This window comes from Antrostomus carolinensis, unplaced genomic scaffold (genome assembly GCF_000700745.2).
Source record: "Antrostomus carolinensis isolate BGI_N321 unplaced genomic scaffold, ASM70074v2 scaffold796, whole genome shotgun sequence".
Lineage (NCBI taxonomy): Eukaryota > Metazoa > Chordata > Aves > Caprimulgiformes > Caprimulgidae > Antrostomus > Antrostomus carolinensis.
The window spans coordinates 17,861-40,236 of record NW_010322292.1 but is presented as its reverse complement, the minus strand read 5'-3'; the positions used below and the strand labels follow the sequence as shown (position 1 = coordinate 40,236).

At 39.7% G+C, this 22,376-nt stretch overlaps 1 protein-coding gene across 2 annotated transcripts in view; it reads right to left on the bottom strand.

Moving 5' to 3' along the window:
* Positions 1-22,076, bottom strand: part of MCTP2 (multiple C2 and transmembrane domain containing 2) — a 102,559-nt gene extending 80,483 nt beyond the window's left edge. The window contains exons 1-6 of one of the 2 annotated variants that reach the window (XM_010170170.2): positions 21,540-22,076; positions 16,789-16,851; positions 15,539-15,647; positions 2,255-2,397; positions 1,381-1,457; positions 72-183 (exon numbers count right to left, since the gene is read on the bottom strand). In XM_010170170.2, coding sequence (XP_010168472.1) covers positions 72-183; positions 1,381-1,457; positions 2,255-2,397; positions 15,539-15,647; positions 16,789-16,851; positions 21,540-22,013 — 978 coding nt within the window. In that variant the 5' untranslated portion in view covers positions 22,014-22,076. The remainder of the gene's footprint in view (positions 1-71; positions 184-1,380; positions 1,458-2,254; positions 2,398-15,538; positions 15,648-16,788; positions 16,852-21,539) is intronic. The other variant, XM_010170171.1, reaches the window with a different exon arrangement.
* Positions 22,077-22,376: the final 300 nt, after the last annotated feature.

Below are 22,376 nucleotides of genomic sequence, written 5' to 3'. Positions count from 1 at the left end.
TACCAGCTTTTTTTTCTCCTCCTCCTCTTCCACGTATTCCAGCTATAGATTTCATTTCTTAAGCCACTTACATTTCTCTTGAAGTCTCCTTGCTTGACTGCTAAACTCAAGTTTAATACAATCACTCCCATGTCATCTTCTAAACTGTTGGGATCTTCCAGTTTTAAAACCTGTTCAGTAGTTCTATGAGAGGGGGGGTGGGGGAAAGAGAGAGAGATGTGCATTTATTGACTCCAGTTAACTCAAGTTCATTATTAAAGGTCATGCTGAGCTGTGCAAATTTCAGCTTCTTGTTTGAAATTCCCAATATTGAGTTTAAATGTTAAAACGGGAAATCTGGAGGGTTCCTTCTTAGTTCTGACAAAATACATCATTCTTAACAACACAGTTTAGTGTTTATATAGTATTTCTTAATACTCAGAACTCTCCATACACTGATAGACACTGAATTAAGCTACTACCTCCACTTCACAGGGAAGAAGAGTGACAGAGACACTCATCCAAGTGAATCTGCTATCATTAATGGCTGGGATTTGACTCACCAGTCCTGTATTCTGCCTTACTTCTGCAGGTGTTTAATCTCCCTCCGTGACTCAGTTCCCCCTCTGAAAATGGGAATGCTGGTGTTTACCCGGTAGCACTATCTCATGGATAAATTCATTAAAGTTCCTAGAAATTTGGATATAAACACCATGGGAACTAAAATATACCCACAGAGGGAAAACTTTTTTTTTTTTAAAGAAAAAAAAAAAAAAGTGGCACAACGAGGGAGTGTATAAGAAAGAACTAAAACTTGAATTCCTGGCTTCCAGCTCCACATTGAGACCAAGCAGCAGCAGACAAAAGGCGCAGGGTTTGCCTCCTAAATCAGGGCCAGATGCAGCAGCCGCAGGGACAGACGGCTGCGGGGGGCAGCTGGAAACGGGGCGCTCACAGCCAGCCAGGCAAACAGCTCCCCAGACAAATTATATACAGAATAAGGCACCTCACGCTACACGGGGTAAAAAAGGGTCTCAACCTTTCCCCCTCTTTCTTCTTCCATCTCCATAAATGATTGTGGTGGAGCTCTCCCTAAGCAATGCTGTGTATAGAAACTCTTATTTCTACTCCTAAACCTTGAAAAAGAAAAGACACCTTCTGCTGAACTTTGAACCAGGCTCAACCAGCTTGGATTTGAATCTGGTACATAACGCCAGATAAAAACATGTGTATGGGATTTATCCAAGAGATTTCTTGTTTTTTAAATGTGCTCCCCACCCTTCTATCAAAATAATTTTTTATGAATAGACAAATTTCAAGCTAGAGCAAAAGCATTTCATTATTTTCCTACGTTTCTCAATTAAGCTGCATTAAGAACCTTTAATTAAACAAACGTATTACCTATTGAGTTCAAGTTCAGCGAGTGCTACAAAAGCCGAACCCATGAAGTCTGAAGAGGTTAAATCTCGATCGTACACCTGGTAGCAAAATAAAATAAATATTTATAATTTTTCACATCATAAGCCAGTTTTATCCTGGCTAATAAAAGACCAGATATTTTAAACCCTTTCAGTTCAATTTCATATTTGAAAGATCAAAGCTTAGATTATAATTCAGGGATAATTTTCCATCTCCCTGCTTTAATTTCTATTTTTAACTAAATATTTAAACAGCATTTTGAAAGTATCTTCTTATTATTATGTAAACAGAGATGTGTGTGCTGCTATGGATTGTGCCTGTTCCTTTATGCTTTGTGCAGCGGCATAATGAAAAGCTGCACAAAAATGCAGGTACTTCTGGCTAGAGATGTTTTAGCAATTATTGCTCACAACTGGTAGCTCACAGTTCTGTTAACTGTAACTTTACTCATAATGAGCAAAGGCTTTGCTACTTGTCACGGCTGCATCCCAGGTAATAATTCTATTCAACCCAGCCAAATTATACTCTTAAAACGTGCTTCTGAAACCGCGAGTGGTTTCACTGAGTTTGTACAAGCACAGAAAGAGCGAGCAGAATTCAGCTCCACAGCTTTAAACATATCCAGTCAAGGAGTTTGATTTCAACTTGGGTTTTTGCAGACGGAAAGCAAAACATGCAAGTAAAATCTGGAAAAGACATATATGCATTTTAATTTGAAATTGCTGAAACTCTTTAACCGGATCGTGTTTTATGTTATGCTGCTACAGTGAATAAAAATCAATACGTTTTTAAAGAAGAAAATAATTGCTTAAAAAAATATTTGCCCATCTTTCAAAAATCTAGAACCAAAACTTACCTTGATCCAGAGTTTTTGATCGAGGGTCTGTACAGGCAGCACAACAGTCTCATCCCAAACTGGGTTGAGGTTCTTGTAAACTACCTTGCTTTTGTACAGAGTTTTCCCATTCAGTTTAAATTTCACATATGGGTCACTTGTACCTGTGATAATTAATAAAAAAAAAATAGATTAGCACTGCCTCCACGTAACTCCACAATCTTAGATTATATATTCATAAACCAGTACATAACAATAATAAATGGCAATTACTTATTTTACATATACATGCATATACTAAATTACTTATACAAAAATTTATAGTTCTACAGGAAATCTATTGAGCTGAACCAGAAAGTTGTTTGAAACAAAAATTCTTTTGTTGAACAAAAATTCTTCATAGTTTGCTTGATCTCCACTGTGATATTCTTAAAGAATGTTAATTAATAATTAGTAAGTTAGTTAACATTTTAATTTGTGAAATTAGCAAACAGAAGCCGGGATGAAGGACTATTTACAGGACAACTAACAACACAGAGTGGAAGAGAGAAAATGTGATCCTGTGTCTATAAATACATAAAAAGACCAAAACTCAAAAGCATCATAACTTGGATAGGAGCTCCCCGGAAACCAGTTACAAGAGCTAAAATACCCGTCAGGATTTCATCACTGGTGTCACTTGTCAATTTATTTAAAACCAAATTTGAAGCTTCAGTGACAAAATACTGACATTATTCACCAGCTCCAGACAAAAAACACAGGCAGAATAGAATCCATAAAGGCAAACAAACAATATTCAGGTAACACATTTTTTAATCCAAGTGGCATAATTTGCAATGGCACTAATGTCCCATATTTTTATGGAGCAGATGTCCATGGACAGAGCATGAGGCTCCTGCCACTCGGCAGCAATAGAAAGACTTGCAGCTGTCGAAGGAAAAGAGAAGAGAGAATCAACTTTTTATTATTGTTATTAAACCAGTGGCATCTGCACTGACACCAAGCACCGTGCAGGACACCGAGCAAAAGGGAGAGCAAGGTACACAAAGGATTAACTAGCTGGTTGATTTAATAACACATACAGACCTTGGAAAAAAAAAAAATAAATAAATAAATTTGCAAGCTGCAAATAAAGGAAAGAATAAAACTGATGTGTAGCAGCATATACAATTAACTGATCCCAGGTGCCATTTGTCTGTCATATTCAATATTGTGTGTATTACAACTTATATTTGAAATTCAACTTCCCTCCTAATAGTTTAATTTCATTAGAAGAATAACAGCTAATGCGATGGTCCTGGCTGTCCCCCAGCCTGCAGTGTGAGCTGCTGCCAGGGAAGACAAATTCCTACATCAGGCTTTAATATTCACAAATAATCTAAACCTTTTCCCCCTGGTTCCCACCGAGCTACTGTCTGACAAATGTGTGGCAGTTAGGGATAAACCATCTTAAGACCAATGCTCAGTCTTGTCAGTAATTGGGTAAAACAGAGAGAATATGAAAAATTCCTATTTAAAACTTCCAAAGCTCTGCTCAGTGTTATGTGAAGACACTTAAGATGTGAGAAAAATAGTTGTGTGTTAGCATAAATTTGGAATTACATAGTACTGTGTCTCTGGGACATATAGCATTATTTTTAAGAATAACATTTTAAGAATTCTATTTTAATTTCAAAAGGGAAGAGTCAGAGTCCTGGCCAACATAAGGGGTGTTTCATTCACAGAAGGAGAATATCAGTTGGTTTTCAAATACTACCTGCAGTTGATCTTTTTTCTAAATAGCAATTGCCAAAATCAACTCCTTTTTGTGAAAAATGCGGCAAACTTAAAAAAAACCCCATTTATTTTCCTTATCCTCTAAGAGGAATAAAAATGAGGGCCTGACCCAAAGCCAGGGAAGTCAGAGGGCAGCTTCTCGTTGTTTTCTATGTGTTAGGACTAGACCTTTCCCTAGAACACTTCTCAAAACTAAGATTATACTCTTATATAAAATATTCAGCTTAAAACCAGCACGTTTTCCACAATGAGTGGGAACATGCAGATAAAATGCAGTCCCACAATGTGGACAGTAGCCCACAAGTGCTGCAGAATTTAAAAACTAACAGCATTGAGCTCTTTGGTGTTAGTGTCTTCCAGCTCCTTTAAAAAGAAAAAAGGAAAAAAAAAAATAATAAAAAAAACCCCTGGCTTTTATTTACAGGATAAGTAGGAGCAAGCTGCATTATTAAAAATAACAGTAATAATAATGTCCACAATCTATTCTGTGCATGAAATAGCAACTGGATGAGACAAGGAAAGCAAATGATGAAATGAAAGCATGAAGAGGGCGATGGAGGCAGGTGGTCTATGGCCATAACTCATCTGCTTTTGGCACAGAGAAAATCTGTGAACGAGGGCAAAACAAAACAAAACAAAAAAAACAAAAAACAAAACACACCAAAAAACCCACAAACAAACAAAAAAGAGGAGATAGAGAAAGCAAACAGCCAGCAAGTTGTCTACAAGTATAAAAGTCCAAACCCTTTCTCTAAGGATGGGAAGCAAGAAGACTATAGCTAAGCAAACTATCCTAATTGCATTATTGTTCTGATAACTTTCCAGGTTGTTATTAAGGAAAGGAAAATAAAAGAGGGGGAAGGGCTGCCCAGCACTGTTCACGTGAGCCAGGCTTTAGCAATCACTCTCATATATATATATATATATATAAAATTAATGTCTTCCTTTATATTTATATAAATATAAAAACATATATATCTATGTAAAAGGAATATATACATATATAAAATACACACATTTATTTAAAAAAATGTATAAAAACCAGTGAGAGGAAAAAAATCTATTTAAAAAAAAGAGGGCCTTTAATTAAATAAGATTGCCACTCTGGGATCAGGCTTTCATGCTTGTCAGCTTACTCTCAAAATAAACATCTCAAACCGGGGCCTCAGTGGTGTCACTTACTCCGGCAAGGCACACCGGGTAATCCCTCGCTATCTTGACAGCTACATAATGTTCAAACCCTTTCACGGGTGAACGGCGACACTTGCGCGAAAGAAAATATTAATGCTGGGAATTAATAGAAAAAGGGATGATGGTTTACAAAAGCCAAACAAGGAAAAGGTGTCAAGTTAGTACCAGCGTTAATTGTTGGGGAAGATAATTGCGGAAGGGCGCGGGTGTCGGCGGCGCTCGCCTGTCTGGCTGTCGGAGGGGTAACATCTCAACTAGGCAGGCAGGGGAAAGGGGTCAGCAGCTCCTGGATCATACAAATGATGGGCTGACACCTCCGCGCCAGCAAATAGATGGACTTTCACCTCCGCGGTGGGAGCTGGCATGCACCGGGGCTCAGTGGTGTTTGATCAGGTGGACCTGCGTGGCCAAGAGAGGAACGATGCGGGTAGACATGGCACTATTGCCCATTTTGGGGATTTCAAGGCTTCCCCCCAAGTTATTTGTGTTGTATTGACAAAGTTTCTGTGCCTCCCTGGTCAATGTGCCCATTTCTGGTTTTCTTTAAGATGACCCAGGCTGCATCCAAGTGACCTTTTTAACCAAAGGAGGGTGGATTTGGATGAGATATGAGTAAGAAATTCTTTCCTGTGAGGGTGGTCAGACACTGGCCCAGGTTGCCCAGAGAAGCTGTGGCTGCTCCTCCATGGATGTGTTCAAGGCCAGGTTGGATAAGCCTTTGAGCAACCTGGTCTAGTGGAAGGTGTCCCTGCACATGGCAGGCGGGTTGGAACTGGATGACCTTTAAGGTCTCTTCCAACCCAGACCAGTCTGTGAGATGGGGAATGAGAAATAAGCCAGGTGGACAAGCCCCACTTGATGGGACAAACAGCACAGACTGCAAATTATTAACTGTATTTGAATTCAAGGCTTGAAGGTTTCTGGATTCAAGATCAGAATGGCATTTGCATCAATTAAAAGCTATTTATTAGAGACGATCCACAATCTAGCCAAAAGACAGTAACATTTTTAAAAGTGTCTAGTGATTTGAGAGATAAACCAGTCTACAAAAAGATATACTTTTTATAATTTTCCTTTAAAAATAACAGGCACTTGATAATTTTATGAAGACAGGCTATTAAAAAAAATAAAATGGGTCACTTTTTAGCAGCTATTTCCTAGTGAAGGCAACCAAGTCAACTTTTAAGCTCTTCTGCAATGCAAGGTCTGAACCTGTTCATCTCAGTCACATCAGCCGTATCAACAGGGTAATGCAAGGAGACTGATTGTCCTTGAAATCATTTGAGAATTTAGCCTGAAATACTTCTGTGATGGGAAAGGCAAGGTGTGATGGTTTGAGGTTAATTTAAATGTTATGCAGTGACAAGAAAGTAAAATACACATAGTAAAATACACGGACAAAATATATAACACAAACCAAATTATCTGCTTCTCACCCTAAAAAAAAAATCCAGAAAGAGTAAAAATATTTATCTCTAAAAACAAATTCATTCCATCAGTTGGACCTGTTTTCTCACTAGAAAAAGAGCATGCATCTCAACAGTGATGCTCCCTTGAATTCATTCCTGTAATATCTATTTTACTTCTGTTTTCCTCCACTAACACGAAAAAGCAATGAGTGTGAGCAGACTAAATATCTCCTAAAATCTGAGCAAACTTCAGTGAGCAAAAGTTGCTGGGACACAGCAGCAGGAGAGGGTTTAGTAACCCAAGAAACTGTTAATAGTGATTTTAAATGGATACTGCTGCCCTCTAGCAGCTACTGAGAGATGGATCCCAACAACTGTGTGTAATACTACTACACACTTGCTTCATAATTAGAAAAAAAAAACAACAAACCAAACCAAAACCAGAAGACTTGATGTAGGTTTAAGCCACACACTATTTTATAGGAGCAAACTTACTGGAAATGTAGCATATGAAACAAATCTCTTTACATAAATAAATTTTAAAAATTACCACCAAGTTGCTTTAATCCCGAAAAAAAAAATAAAATTAAAGAACAGCATGAAATATAACCTAGACCATCTTAAGTTTTGGTTAAAAACCTAAGTTTTAATCTGAAGTAGGAAATTAAGGATTTATTTTATATGCATGTAAAGAATAAATTTCTTTATATCTTCCTAGAGATAGAATTTATGAAGTTATTTATAACAAGGAGTAAAAGACATTTCAAAATGGAACACACACTTTTCTTTTTAAGTGGAAAAGCACTATATTCTTGTAGTGAAATAGCTGAGATCAGGGTTTAAAGGGGAAATTTAAAAAAAAAAAAGTATTCTGCTGTCAGGAAATTCAGGTAATTTTGGAAAGTTTTGTGTCTACGTGTTTTTACGCAGCCAGATGGAAGTGAAACATGGCTTGGAAACAAACACCACCAATAAGTTCCAAGAGAAAATAAACCAACAAAGAAAAAAAAAAACCCTACCACAACAAAAAAACAATAAACCAGAAAGACCAGAAAAGTGTGAAGACTGTATATACAATCAATGGGGAAGAGAGGAAAAAAGCCTGAACTGAACATTAACAGAATGAAAGAAGCAGACACAGGATGTTCTATGGAAGACACTTCATAAATAAGAGTTAAAAAAACCAAAAAACAAAAAACCCCACCAGACAAAAATAAAAATAAATAAATAAATAAAAAACCAAGACCCTACCAAAACACTATAAATCCAACTGAATATTTTATTCCCAGTTGGGGCTTAGGTATGAACACACATGAGGGCACAAGGACAGGGTAGAAGCCACTTTTACATTACTAGCCAGCACTAAGGACCTTTGGTGTAAATTAGTTGCATCTTCTTGTATTCTCGGACTTTGGCTTAATAAAATCTGCTTATAGGGATCCCAGAAAGACACAGTGTCCCCTCAAGAGCAAGCTCAGACAACTGTCAGAGCTTGAACAATTTAAGAAGCTTGTTAACTAAATTACAATTACCTACAAAAGAAAAATTATAGGGTATTTTTTGGGCTTTACATATTCTCTTCCTGTGCTGCCGTCCCTATATTTCTTAATTTAACATTAATTTACTAGAGGTGGTTATGCATCTAATGCATTAATTGTTTTTGTTTTAACTCCATCTATTTTCCTGATGTTCCTATCTCTGTGCATTCATTTCCCAGGGCTAGTCCAGGAGGGATGCTCACAAGGATCACTGGATAAAAGGGCAAAGTTTCAGCCACACACTTTGTGCTTCCAGACACTGGACTTGGCACAGATAAACACTGACAAGCACAAGCCCTTGTACACAGAGCTACACGGGATCCAGAAAACATCCAAATAAGTACCCAGCGCCATTCAAATTCTTTCAGCATTTGTAAATTAGCCATGATTACGCCTTTCAAAAAGTGTGAAAAGTTGCCTAATACATTGCAATAATTAATAAATCTGAGAGACTAATGATCTAATTACAGATATCCTGAAAACAGAGAAAGTCTAAATTAATCAGCATGTTTGCAGGGAGCGATTCAGTCTAATTGCTCTGAGCATTTGCTTTCCAAACAATGGACTTGCTCTAAGCTGACAAACACCCAGCACAAACCCATCCCCTTCCTCCAGTACCCTGGTATCAACATGGACCCAGGCAGCAGATAGTCCAGAGCTAGGAGCTGTAGGCTACTGCAGGTTCATTACTGCTTCTAGTTAAAAGGACACATTATTCTGTCCTCTTTCATTTTATTTTGCCCTTGGGAGACTGAGCTTTGGCACAGCTTGCACTGATGTTGGAAGCTACCCTTGCAGCATGGCTTCTCTGCCAGCTCCAGGAGCCCATCAAGACCTTCTGGTAGTGGCTGGTGTTGGATGTGAGAGCAGATGATGCTGTTCTCTGGATGGGTGAAATGGGATCACTGACTCACAGATTGGTTTGGGTTGGAAGGGACCTTCAAAGGTCATCTAGTCCCACTCCCTTGCAGTGAGCAGGAACATCTTCAGGTTGATCAGGTTGCTCGGAGCCACATCCAGCCTGACCTTGAATGTTTCCAGCAATGGGGCACCTACCACCTCTCTGGCCATATTGTTCCAGTGTTTCACCACCCTCATTGTAAAAAAAGTTCTTCCTTATAGCTAGTCTAAATCTCCCTTCTTTTAGTTTAAAACCATTTCCCCTTGTCCTATCACTACAGGCCCTGCTAAAACGTTTGTCCCCATCTTTATCGGCCCCCTTTAAGTATTGCAAGGTGCAATAAGGTCTCCCTGCAGCCTTCTCTTCTCCAGGCTGAACAACCCCAACTCTCTCAGCCTTTCTCCATAGCAGAGGTGCTCCATCCCTTTGATCATTTTTGTGGCCTCCTTTGGACCCACTCCAGCAGGTCCAGGTCTTCCTTTTGTTGAGGACTCCACAGCTGGACACAGTACCACAGGTGGGGTCTCACCAGAGCAAAGGATGCACCTAGAAAGGTGACAGCATTTTCTGCACTCCTGCAACCTACCCTGCTCCTTTCACACATTCAACAGTATCAGAAGAGGAAAGAAATGAGAGCAAAACCAAAGCGCAGTAACAGGAAGCAACAAGGAAAACCTGAAAGAAACAGGGAGATGGAGCACAAAGATCCTGTAAAAATCTAGAAAACACAAGACTGTGTGGAAAAGAGACACACGATTCAGGCTGGAGCAACACAGCTGAGGGCGGGGGGCGAGAAAACAAAAATACAGCAACCACAGCCACTCAGCAGCTGACATCACTTCTGAGAAATATATTTCTTGTAACTATATCATTTAACAGATGAAAAAAATATACTCAAACTTTGAAAATACAGGATTTGGAAACAGGAGGGGCTTTCACCCTCACAGACACCCAAAAATCCAGTTTCTCTTTTGTTTTGTTGGGTGGTTTTTTGTTGTTTTTTTTCTTATAGCAGTAGAGCTGGGTTTATCAACTCAAGGAAGGTAACACTTCCTTACAGTTGTGGCATCATGCTGCTGCTCGGTGTCACAGCGTCACTGTTATGTGACAGAGACTCCTATAGGCAGAGCACCACAGAGCCATGAGGGAGCAGTATATTTCAGATTTCATTAGACTGATGCAAACAAACACGAGGTGTCACCCTGCCCTGTGAAAGAGAACCAGCAAGCAGAAATAGGCTCCAGCCTCTCCCAATTCAAAGCAGGTGGAGATGGAAGTTACCAGCTTTACAAAAAAAGGCTCAACAAGGCCATAAAACCTCTAAAGGTGCAACAAAATGACAACACTCAGAGCCTTGGTGATTAAGAATGCCTTTTTTTTTTTTTTAAGTCAAATAATATCTAGAGTAATTATCTCTCTTCTGCAGAGCTACCAGTGCTTCACAGATATTTAATTATTAAAATAGATTTCTGCTTTCTTTCTACTTACAGTATTAAAAGTACATAGATCACCAACTCCTCACCATCACCAAGATGCATCATGTCATCTAGTAACAGTAATACTACAAAAAAATACACAAAAATCAAACTTTTGGTATTGTGTATTGTTTGGTATTGTATACAGACTGTAGTGTTTGGTTCATCAGTTACAAGAATAAATACAGGACTGATGCACCATCTAAAACCAGGCACCAAAGGTACATACAGGTAAACTTACCATCTGCTTATGCAGCTTCTAACATCTGACTTAGTCTGTATCCCAAGAAGCATGTAAATCAGACTCCAAGCAAGCTGACGACCAACAGCTAACACCTCTCTCATCCTGCATCCCTAGGAGGGAATATTGCAATTTTGACCCAAAAGAGGGATTTTTCAGAGCCTTTCCACCAGAACCAAGATCCTGCTCTAACAGCACTTGGCTTCCTTGGCAGGGGTACATATATTGGGTGTTGCTATATGGAGGCTTTTTCTTTCTCTTGAACTTCAAAAAAACCCAAAACAAACAAACAAATGATAACGGAGGAGAAGAAAACACTGCAACTTCATTTTTATTTTTTTTCCCCTGCATTGCTTATGCACTTCACAGGAAGCACACACAGCTCAGCAGGTACAAGGAGAGCAGCTATAGTCAGGGACTGGAGAGATGCAACAGAGACAAAAAACAGTGCAAGAGGTAAAAATTGAAGAGAAAAATATGAAAGAGGAGATGTTAACAGGGATAATGTTATGAAGGGGAAAAAAACAAAATAAAAGGAGTAATAAAAATCTGGTAAAGTGAAGGAGGAATTTAAATCACACCAAAGGGAACATATCCCAGAAAGAGCAGTACATAGCGAGTCAAAAAGTCTGGAAAAATACCTGGAAAGTTGGGAAAAAGTAAAGTCACATGTCGGTCCTATAGCCTGCAGTTATTGGCAGAACTACTGCTCACCTTTAGTCAGCCAAGTGTAATTAATTCCTACTTAATAACTGTTAAGCATAGAAGAGTAAATTCAGGGTGAGCCCCATGAATTTGCTAAGTAGAACCAGGAGTCTCCAGCAACAGCTGCTTCCAATGGCAGAAGTATTTCTCCTTTGTCACACACCTTAGATTTATTTTTATATATTATAGACACACGCACAGAGATATATACTTCTTACATTGGGACAAAATAGAGGCAGAAACAAAGAGTGAATGACAATAAAAGAGACTTTACTCTGTTTGCTTGAATTTCAAGTACTCAAGGGATACTCAAGCATCCCTTCTGGCACTCAGAGTTACTAGAGAGCTGAAATGCACAATACAACTAAAGCTGCTGCATCCTCACCCAGCTCTGAAGTGGTGGCAGTTGATGAAGCCAGCAGCTGAGCAGGAGGAAACCGTGAGATAGATTTGAGATAACAGCCATAAGATGATGGCCATGGCTCGGGTGGCTGCAAGGAGTGGCCACGAGAGGGGGCATCGACCACACACCTTATCATAGAATCATTCTAGATTGGAAAAGACGTTTAAGATCATCAAGTCCAACCCTAAGAACCGGATTGTAGGACAACCTTAATGGTTCGTACTCCGCAATAACTTCAGGAATAAGTTTAGGATATGAAAACTATGCTAAAACCCTATACAACAGAAAAAAAGAGGAAGAAAATGTATGAAACAAGTTTCAGTCAAGTCTTCTAAACTTGGAGACCTATGAACCTTTATGTCCCCTAAACTGCATTTTGTCATTTTTTGTTTTCCTCTGAGATGCCTTCCTTCAGCCTCAACTATTTAAAGTGTGGTCAGTTAAAATTAAAGGGAAAAGTGCATGCAGGAGAAGAAGGTAGGACACCACACTGAAGCACTATTTTCTTTATCTTTGAGTAGATACAGAATTTCCCCCCCCAAAAAAATATAAACTGATGAGTGCTGTGAGACCTTTTTCAGAACAATTGCTGCTATTATAATAACCAAATATTAAAATTTAGGGAAATCACAAAACATGTTAAACCTGATGTAGGCTAAAGATGTTGGCATACACTCTTCACTCAGTCTATGGTTTTCATGTGAACATTCTGTCATTATAATATTGTGACAATTAAGCACCACGCAGCTGCTCACTGACTCCCCCCCACAGTGAGATGGGGGAGAGAATTGTAAGGGTCAAAGTGAGAAAACTCATGGGTTGAGATAAAGGAAGTTTAACAGGTAAAGCAAAAGCCACATGTGCAAGCAAAGCAAAACAAGGAATTCATTCATCACTTCCCATGGGCAGGCAGGTGTTCAGCCATCTCCAGGAACGCAGGGCTCCATCATGCCTAACTGTGACTTGGGAAGACAAACACCATCACTCCGAACATCATCTCCTTCCTTCTTCCCCCAGCTTTATATGCCAAGCATGACATCATATATTAGGGAATATCCCTTTGGTCAGTTGGGGTCAGCTGTTCCAGCTGTGTCCCCTCCCAACCTCTTGTGCACCCCCAGCCTCCTTGCTGATGGGGTGGTGTGAGAAGCAGAAAAGGCCTTGACACTGCGTAAGCACTGCTCTGCAATCACAAAGACATCTCTGCGTTACCAGCACCGCTTCCAGCACAAATCCAGAACAGCCCATACTAGGTACGATGAAGAAAATTAACTCTATCCCAGTCAAAACCAGCAGAGATGGACAGCATACTCCACACAGTATTTGGAGATAGTTTCCATCAATGACAAGACAAGAAATTACTGCTGGGTACGACCACTTTATCTGAATAAAAGGAGGACATTGCTAGTTGTACCTACAAACTCTGCCACCACTCCTACCCAACACCAGAGCATTTTTGCAGTTGCTCACACAAAGCTGACCAGAGGAGGTTGCAAACACCAACACACACATAAAACACAGGACCAGCAACTCGGCATTATCTCCTGCAGAGCTCCTGCCCCTCATTGCACACGGAAAACTGTGAGGAAGAGGGACCAAAACCCTCTTCCAGCTGCATGAGGCAGCATTGCTTAGTTAGCTCTAGAGCTTTGCTGTTCCCAAAATGTGAATGAGGACAACTTGGCCTTCAGCCCAAGCCGCAGTCTGACTTGTGGGATACGCTGGTTGCAGACAACATGTTCCTGTATTTAAATTATTTGGAGCAGGCTGGTATACCCCAGCACAGTGGCTGTATCCGGCGTCGTGGTCGGGGGAGAAGGAAGTCACATTCTCCTGGCACACAAGTTTTTTCTGAGGTTTTCTCACGTTGGAGAGATGAGCAAAGCTGACAACTTCCCACTTGTAAAAGCTCATTGCAAGAAGCACAATGGTTGCAGGTCAAGCCCGAGTGTCACGCAAAGATCCTAAGTAACCAGTAAAACAGCAGAGACTTATGAAGATGTGCATCAGGGCATCAGCAGCAAGCTTTCTTTTTTTTTAAGGAGCCACCACTGCAACATGAGGGTGACTAAAGAATAATCATTAAGTCGCTATTCTCTCCCTTCCCAGTGTATGTACAAAAGCAAACAGGAATTTTACTGAATGATGCACCACCTCACATACTTAGTTTACTAAACAAGCCACAAAGCAAGAGAGACCCATCAAAATGCTTTTTTTTTCCCCCCTTATGTTGTTTCTCTGAGTTGTCCAATGCTTCACCAAGACAAGCATTTCCTTTCTTATGCAACAAAATGCAGCCTAGAGCAAACTATGCTTTGTCTTCTTCAGAAATACTGCTCTGCTGGAATTGCTCATTTATAGCATCTTTTCCATAGAAGCAGCTGGATGTGTCCTGGCTTGTGCAGCTTGCTAGTAAATCTGATGAACTGCTACACTGTTAGGAAAGATGTGCTTCTGTTTAAGGAGTACAGATCTTAATCTAAGTATTCATTCACTCCTTCCAAAAGCTAGGAGGAAAGACAAGCACATACTTGGCCAAGAGTCACTGTTTGGTGAAGACATGAAAAACCAGCATGGCAAAAGTTAATTGAGATAATAGATAAGGGAAATCCCAACAATAAGCACCCCATGTGAGAAGGTTTCTAAATCCGTACAGGTCTCTCCAGATGCAAACCTTCACAGGCCTTCAAGCTGTGCCAGCTTATTTTCTTTAAAACTGTATGAATAAATCCTATTGCTTCATCTCAAAAGACAGAAATTGCTCATACCTTTTGCAATGTAAAAGTATTAAAACTGTTGCCACATATAGAAAAAAAAATATTAAATAAAGAAAAAAAAAATCAGATGCAGAAAAAAATCCAATGCAGAAAGAGTGGACATATGGAAGAGCTCTCTGACAGGTTCAGATCAAAGGTCCTGAAGCAGCTGCTGCTGCAGAGTCCTACAAGTCTCTGCAGAGCCTCTGCCAGAACCACTCTTGCTACCAACTGGCTGCTCATAAGCACTTTTATTCCCTTTTGCAACAGCCTGAAGAAGAGTCAAGCTAACAGCAGGCACTTTCACATAGTTTTTCCAGGAATTCCCCACATATTTGCTAATTTATTTGACACGTCATTTGGATTTTTGGGGTTTTGGGGGCTTTTTGGGTTGGTTTTTTTATTTTTTTTTTTTAAACATTGTCCTCCTTAGGTTGCATCCCACATCAGAGAGGATTGTTGGCTTACAGCTCTGCTCCCATGGTTTCTCTTTTATTTAAATTTTTGTAGATAACCCCAAAAGTACTCTTAGAGCAGCTCCATCATTTAATAAATTTCAAAATATACTTTGGCTTTTTTTTTTTTTTTTAAGCTCAAATAGAATTTCTCAAGATTAATGACTCTGCAGTTCCTGAGTAGACACAGGGGCTGAACACAGCCAAGGCGATGCTTTGCAACTGCGCAGTTAGACAGGAGGAGCAGCAGGCAGAGGGCAGCTCCCTCCCTTGTGTATCCAAGGTGGATAAACCTGGATAAACCCAACCGTTGAGTGCTCTGAGCCGGGTAAGGGACACAATCAATGACTTGTTGGATCAGAGATAAGAAAAGAAGCCAACTGCTGCCAAACTGAAGTCAGTGAAAGGAAATCCGTGTGAACTTTAAAGGTAATCAGCTGAAAGGTGGGGCTCACCACAGCGATCTCTGATAACCAGGTTCCGGCCTTCCTTCAGGTGGATGGTCAGCAGGTAGGCGAAGGGGCTGGGTAGGTCACTCAAGCAGTCATTTGCTTCCTCTAGAGCCTAAGAAGAACAAAGCAATCAGTCACCACTGCACCTCTCCTGAAGCAGACCATGAATAAAGAAGGCGTTCTCTCACAGAGACAAAGTTCTCATCTTTCCTTAGGGCAACCTTTTACAGAAAGAAAAAATAAAAAGATTTCTTTCCAGGCTTTGTGTCATTATGCAAATAACAAATGATCAGCAGCAAGTGTGTTCAATAAACCAAGGGGCAACAAAAGGAGGGCTACACCTGAAAATGACTGGTATTATTAACTACCACAAATTCATCCACAGGTTTTCTAAATCCTACCAACTTACTCCATCGTTTGGTTCCCCCCACCCCCCCCAGCTGTTTCTCATGCATTCATAATATCTGAAGTTGGAAGAACCCACAACAACCATGGTTGAGTCCATTCGTACACATCTAATGAGCTCACGAGGAAGTACATGTTTCATACAGCTACTGAGAGGACAGCATTTCTTTATAAAGTTGTAAAAGAGAGAAACACAACAGTGGGCAACACTAGTTGTGAGGTTTTGTAGTAGAAAACTCAAGAGGATTCTTCTTCATTAGAGACCAGGGTTACACATTTCATCATCACCATCATCCAGTCAACACGTTCGGTGAAAACAGCCTCTGGACAGGACTTGAGAGGTTCTTAGAGAGCAAAGGTTGAGAAGTTCATCCATAATAGGTGAATATGCTTTACACGAGAAAAGCATGTATCAGAACTGCCAATGCCTTTTCATGCTGCCCTAAAACTGGGTTTTTGTTGACCAACAAACCCCACAGTTGTGTTAAGGTATTTGCTGTCTTTATTTTAATCCAGTTTGTTCCTAGGTTGCTACTTGAGTATTTATGCTGATGCTCTCATCAGTTACCAGTGCAACATAGAAATTATAAAATACTTTCAAAAAAATCCAGACATTTGGGTCTATTTAAAGCATTAGCAATTGCTTTGTACTACAGAGGGGAAAAAAAAAGGGAAGAAAAAAAAAAAACATTAAACAAACACAAAACCCAACAATCCACACTGGAGAAATCTATAGAAGGTTTCTTCACCTGCTGGGTTTTCACATTTGCAAAAAGCAAAGAACCTAAACCTAAAATAAATTGTGCTTCTGATCAAGTTTCAAAATGCTTTAAAATTAAAGGACTTACCATCTGATCATCAAAAATCTGAGATGATGTGGAAGAATCTAGATCCATTTCTCCAGATGGGTACTATAGATAAAAAAAAAGATGCGAAGAATTAGACAAAAGTAATATAGGGATCAAGAAAATACTCTGACATGTGTAACCAGTGGAATTCTTCTGCTTATGAAACCTTCCCGAGCATGATTTATGTATACATTTCTTTTTCCTGTTCTGCAGTAACTGCATTTAGTCTCTTGAGTCTAATCCAAAAAAATAAGTGCCTGCTTCCAGGTAGTGGAATAAATTCCTCTTCTCCCCAGCAGAGACCTGTGCTTTCAGTGCTGAAGGTCCTTACCACAAACTCTCCTGATACCTGAAGGCTTTCTGCATCTGGTGACTTAGCGTTGCAATGCTGACCCCTATTCTTGAGCAGAATTTTATCTGTTGAATCTCCAAGTGCCCTCGCTAAGATGAAATAAAAAATGCCAGAATGGATGGCAGCAGCAGCAATACCCTGGGGTCGGAGAGCTGGCTGCTCTCCAACTTGACTACAATTTCTCTTCATCACCCGAAAGGCAAGGTCCAGAAGAAGTTTGGGCTTTTTGTTGTTGTTTTGGGGTTTTTTTAAGAGAAAAAAAAAACCTATTTAAAAAAAGCAAAAAAGCATGTAGGGCAGGGGGGAAGCTAGAAAGAAATGGTCAAAGGGAAAGGAAAAAAAGATGTTGGACATGTACTTCCCCCCACCTTAATGCTGCAACTGGAAGACCCAAAAGATTTTTATCTAGTCCCCAGCACAGGAGAGGAAGTGAAACATTTCTTCCTAAATATTGACTCATCCAAAAACTTGAGGCTATGGTGGCACAGCATCTAGACTGTCTGAACACACAGAAGGAATTCACCAGTCAAGACACCTCTGATGCTATTTTGACTGCTAGAACAGTTTATGACCATCATTTTGGTTGAAGAGGACCTACACACCTGGGCAACTTTTGGTCTAGAGCAGGGCAATCACAGCCCATTCAAATACAAAGATTTATGCTAAGAATATCCTCAGTCTACAGAAACACACACAAGGTGGAATTCAATCCTCGTGTGAAAATGTTATCACGTGCAGTGTGGTAACATCCAAATCTCTCCAATGAGAGCTGCATTGTGTGGAGCACTATACAAACATTAAAACAAAAAAAGAACCAGCTCCTGCACCAGAGGTCATAAATCTCAGAGATATTGGTATGCTGAAATAAATATAAATATGCTTTTGTGTAATTCTTCTCCTCTTCCTCCCCCTAAACGCATATATTACATATCAGGAAGTACAGTAATCCACCATTGCAAGTAAAATTTCACTTGCATGACAGACAAAATTTAACATTATGGTTCCCACAGTAACCATAACTTGGCCACCTTGCAAAAACACATTAAAAGTAGAAAAAATTATCATCATAAAGAGCAGCAGCAGAGTTTTCTCGCACAACAGAGCTGAGTTACAGCTGCTAAGGGAACCCTAACTTTGAATTTTCTGACTAGTATGCGTAAAATCTCACTTGTGTGCATTAAACCTAGTACTTCTCATAGTCTCTGGCTTCACAGGAATCTCCTTCAGGCACCATCATTGGCACTGATAATGGTTTCTCTTTACAGCTTGTTTTACATGGCATAAACACAGAATCAAAGAATTGTATTGAAATTATAATAATAAAAAAGCACCCTCTCTGCTAGGCTTGATATCATTTAAAAGAAAAAAATTACCCTCAAAGTTATGATTTTGTCTTTATTCTGCTTTTTGTTTACTTGAATGACATCAACAGATTTCGAACAAAGATTATAATTTTAAACAAAAGCAGCTTGTTTTTTTCATTTTCACTCCACATAATGTAAAATTGTTATTAGTCTAGGCAGCTAATTGCAACGAGATCACTGAATAGAAATAAAAGCCTCGCTGAAAATATGGTCCTGAAATCTTTATTTTTATCTTACTACAGTGACTTTTCTGAACTTTAAAGTATAAACAAATGTGGCTACTTCCGCCAAACAGGTCATAGTCCCAAATGTATCCATCTAAAACCAAATAAAACAAGAGTATATATATTAACATATATATATATAATCATACATATATATGTATAAAAAATAAATCAAATGTTCCTCCTGACAAGATTTACAACCTCTTATCTCTTGTTTTCTGCAAAAGGATGATTCAAAATACAAGGGCACTGAGTGCATCAGCAACAGGACAAGGCTTTAGGTTGCCAGTGACTCACTGTAGGGTGTTAGTGAGAAAATGAAGAAGTGGTGTTAGAGCACTTCAGCAATGACGCATGACCACGGACAAAACCCGACTGCAAAAAGTGGCATTAATGGTGTCCTTTGTAACCTAAATCAATCAGGGAAGGGTTCAATGCAACTTCAGTTGCTCCTTCAAATTTGCCTAGCTGGGCTGCAACAGAGAACAGGTAAAAATAAACGTTTTACAAATGGAAATATGGTACCTGTGGCAAGAGGCTTTACTGAAGATGGTATGCTCCGAGCACTGACAGCTCCATCCTGAGAGCTTAGACAAGTGTAAAAAACCACAAGCCCACACTGAGCTCATGCACGAGGCTCAGAAAGTATCTGATGATATCCACAGATAACCAGGAAATGAGCAGGTGGCATGTGACAAGCAATTCAGGAGGAAAAAAAGCTCAACCTACATTTTTACTTTTTTTTTTAATTTGTTCTGTTCCAGGGAACTGCCTTCCTTCTCATCTACCTCACTGATCAGAGAACAATGCACACAAAAGAATGATATGAGCTCTTGTTGCGCTCCTTACAGCAACTCCACCCAGTATTAGGAGACCCAACAACCTCTGCGATAAACTGTCCCCATCTGAGGCAGAGTGTAAATTTTGTAGCTGTTCAATGAAGTACATGAAAAGCTGAATATTGAGGTTTTCACCAAATTTAAATTAAATTTATTCAATATTCCTTATCTATATCTACTTTTCTTTGCTTCACTCTCTGCCCTGTATTCTTTAGGGAGGGAAAAAAACCTCTTTCTGCATTTAAAGGTTGTAATTGGAGGCAGATTATAGGAAGGAAGGTGGGATATTCACCTAGCAAGGTGCTTTGCCATAGAAGTAAATACTGATTTATAACACAAACACACATATAAAGACACACTTTGGGAAAGATTTAAATGCTGCAGCGAATAAGCCAGACTCAGACTGTGTGTCTGGAGGAAACTTGAAGTTAAGCTACTCCATCACCATACGGTACCTCCTTCTCATAAAGCACTTAGTTTGCCCAAAGTCAAAGCAGGATTTAGGATTACCTTTGGTGCTGCTGTGGTAAATTTTAAGCTAGAGTTTCTGGTCTACAACAGCAGGAAAGAACTACTGCTATCAGTAAAACAACCTGGAAAAACTCTTACAATAATTACATGTTCAAAATGTCCAACTTACAATATACTGAGCAAGTTGCTACAACTTCTGAGTAAAGTTTAAGCACAGAAACAAAATTATATACTATTTCAGCTATTTTTCTTATGTAAAAGTCTGAATAATGGTATATTCCAATAAGTTGAAGCCAATATGTCAACAATTCAGCAACACTAAACTGGAAGTGGTGCTCAATGACTACCAGTTTGATCCTTTGAATCATAACAGACGAGGATCTAACACTGCTTTGATAAGAATACACAGACCTTCGAGATGCAGAACAAGGAGTTTTATACCAGAAAAGACTATTTTCCCCATAGCAGCACTAACCACCATTTTGAACACGCTGTTAAAAAAAAATGTTAATTAACCTGTGAAATCATACTCCCAAAGGAGGACTTTAAACCAAAACATCTGTTTTCCATTTTTGCATCTCAGATGAGTAAGGAAAGCAGCTACCAGAACTGTAACACCTAAGTGATGGGAAAAAGGACTCAAAATAAAGTTGAAAATCTAACCTTCCCAGTGAAAACTCAACAGGAGAAGATATAATTCCATAAAACATAAATAAAAAATTTTGCCTAGAATGTTTTATGCAGGCACAATCTTCACCTGCTGCCTCTACTACAAAATCTTCATGCAACTTCACAGGATTCCCCACTTTGCTCAGGCCAGGCAGGAATTAGTTTCATGTCAGACATGAAGCACATTGGACTCAATACCAACCACAAAGATTGGGTGAAGGGAAGACAGGGAATGCAGAGGAAACCTTTTGGTTTTCCACCTCCTCTAATTAATCACAATTCAACCCAAAGGACAGCCTTGAGCATGATGCTGTACGTTCACTGTTCTCCATCACGTGCTTGTTTTGGTTAATCCCAGGTACTGGCAGAGTTCAGCTCACTCACCCATCATTTTTCACCTCCTGACTTCAACTGGGTCTTGAAGTGAGTGAACAGTAAGTTGATTTTGCTGTACAGCAATCCTGGTAAAGCTATAGTAACTAAAAAGAATAACTATGGCAAATATATCAGCAGCACATTTCAGAACTCAGAAGGCTGCAACAACTTTTGACTTAAGCAATGCAATTCCAACAAATTTTTTAAAAAATGAAGTATTGTAACCTTGCCAGAAGGAAAAAAAAAAAAGAAAAAAAAAAAAAAAGGAGCAGGGTATTTTGCAGCTCCAGACTGACATAAAGGATATCCGAATTCACCTCTGATCATTTATATATCATGGATGGTTTATGCTTATTTTTATCCCGCATTCATTCCTTGAATAGGGCCCACTCCTCCATCCCTTTATAACCCAGACAATTAAGAAGCATGATGACTTGGCCGATGCCCAAGCACCTACCTCTGCCCCCTCATCCGTCAGAGCACTGCTCAGGTGGGTGCTCTGCAGCAGCTCAAAGAGGTCCTCATTGGATTTCCTCTTCCCTTCGGACATGGGACTGCTCATGACTCGTGTGTCAGGGTGGGCGACGGTCACTTCTGTGCGCATTGCCTGCTGTGATGCCCATGGCCAGTCCTCTCCTGCCAGCCTCACCGAAGCGCTTCTGCTTTTCGGGGACACCATAGACCTGCAGAAGTTCTTGGGGGAGCAGCTCGACAACACCTGAGTACTCGAATAAGTTGTTTCTTCTTCCGTAAAAGTCTCCACCTGAAGCATGTCAGGCACGGACACACTGAGGCGTCGGTCCAAGGAGTGGACCTTCCTCTCCACCATTTTGCTAGACCTCTTCTTTGTCTTCTTCACACTTAGGTTTTGCAGGAATGGTCTAGTTTTCTGTTTCAGGGAACCCCAGACGGAGGATTTATCCAAGTCCATTGCTGCAAGGGGAACCTCAGCAATGCCTCCTGCACAAAACGGCTTCAGCGATTCCCAGGGTGACTAAATGGAACGTAGGAAGAAGGCAAGTCAATCATGAAAGTGAACAGCCGCTGAAGATGATGATTCATGTTGTCTCATCTTGAAACTTTCAGTCATTTTTCTAAACAGTTAAAACATATCACATTAGTAAGTGCTTCCAAATACAATCTGGTGGGTAGGTTTGATTGTTTAGGAGGAAAACAGCCGGAACAAGTATTTAATCCTACACTAAAATGCAGTGTCTGCCCACTACATTATGATTGCTAAGAGGAGACGTTATATTTCTTCCACTGCCAAGTCCCGATTTGCAAAAATTTGAGA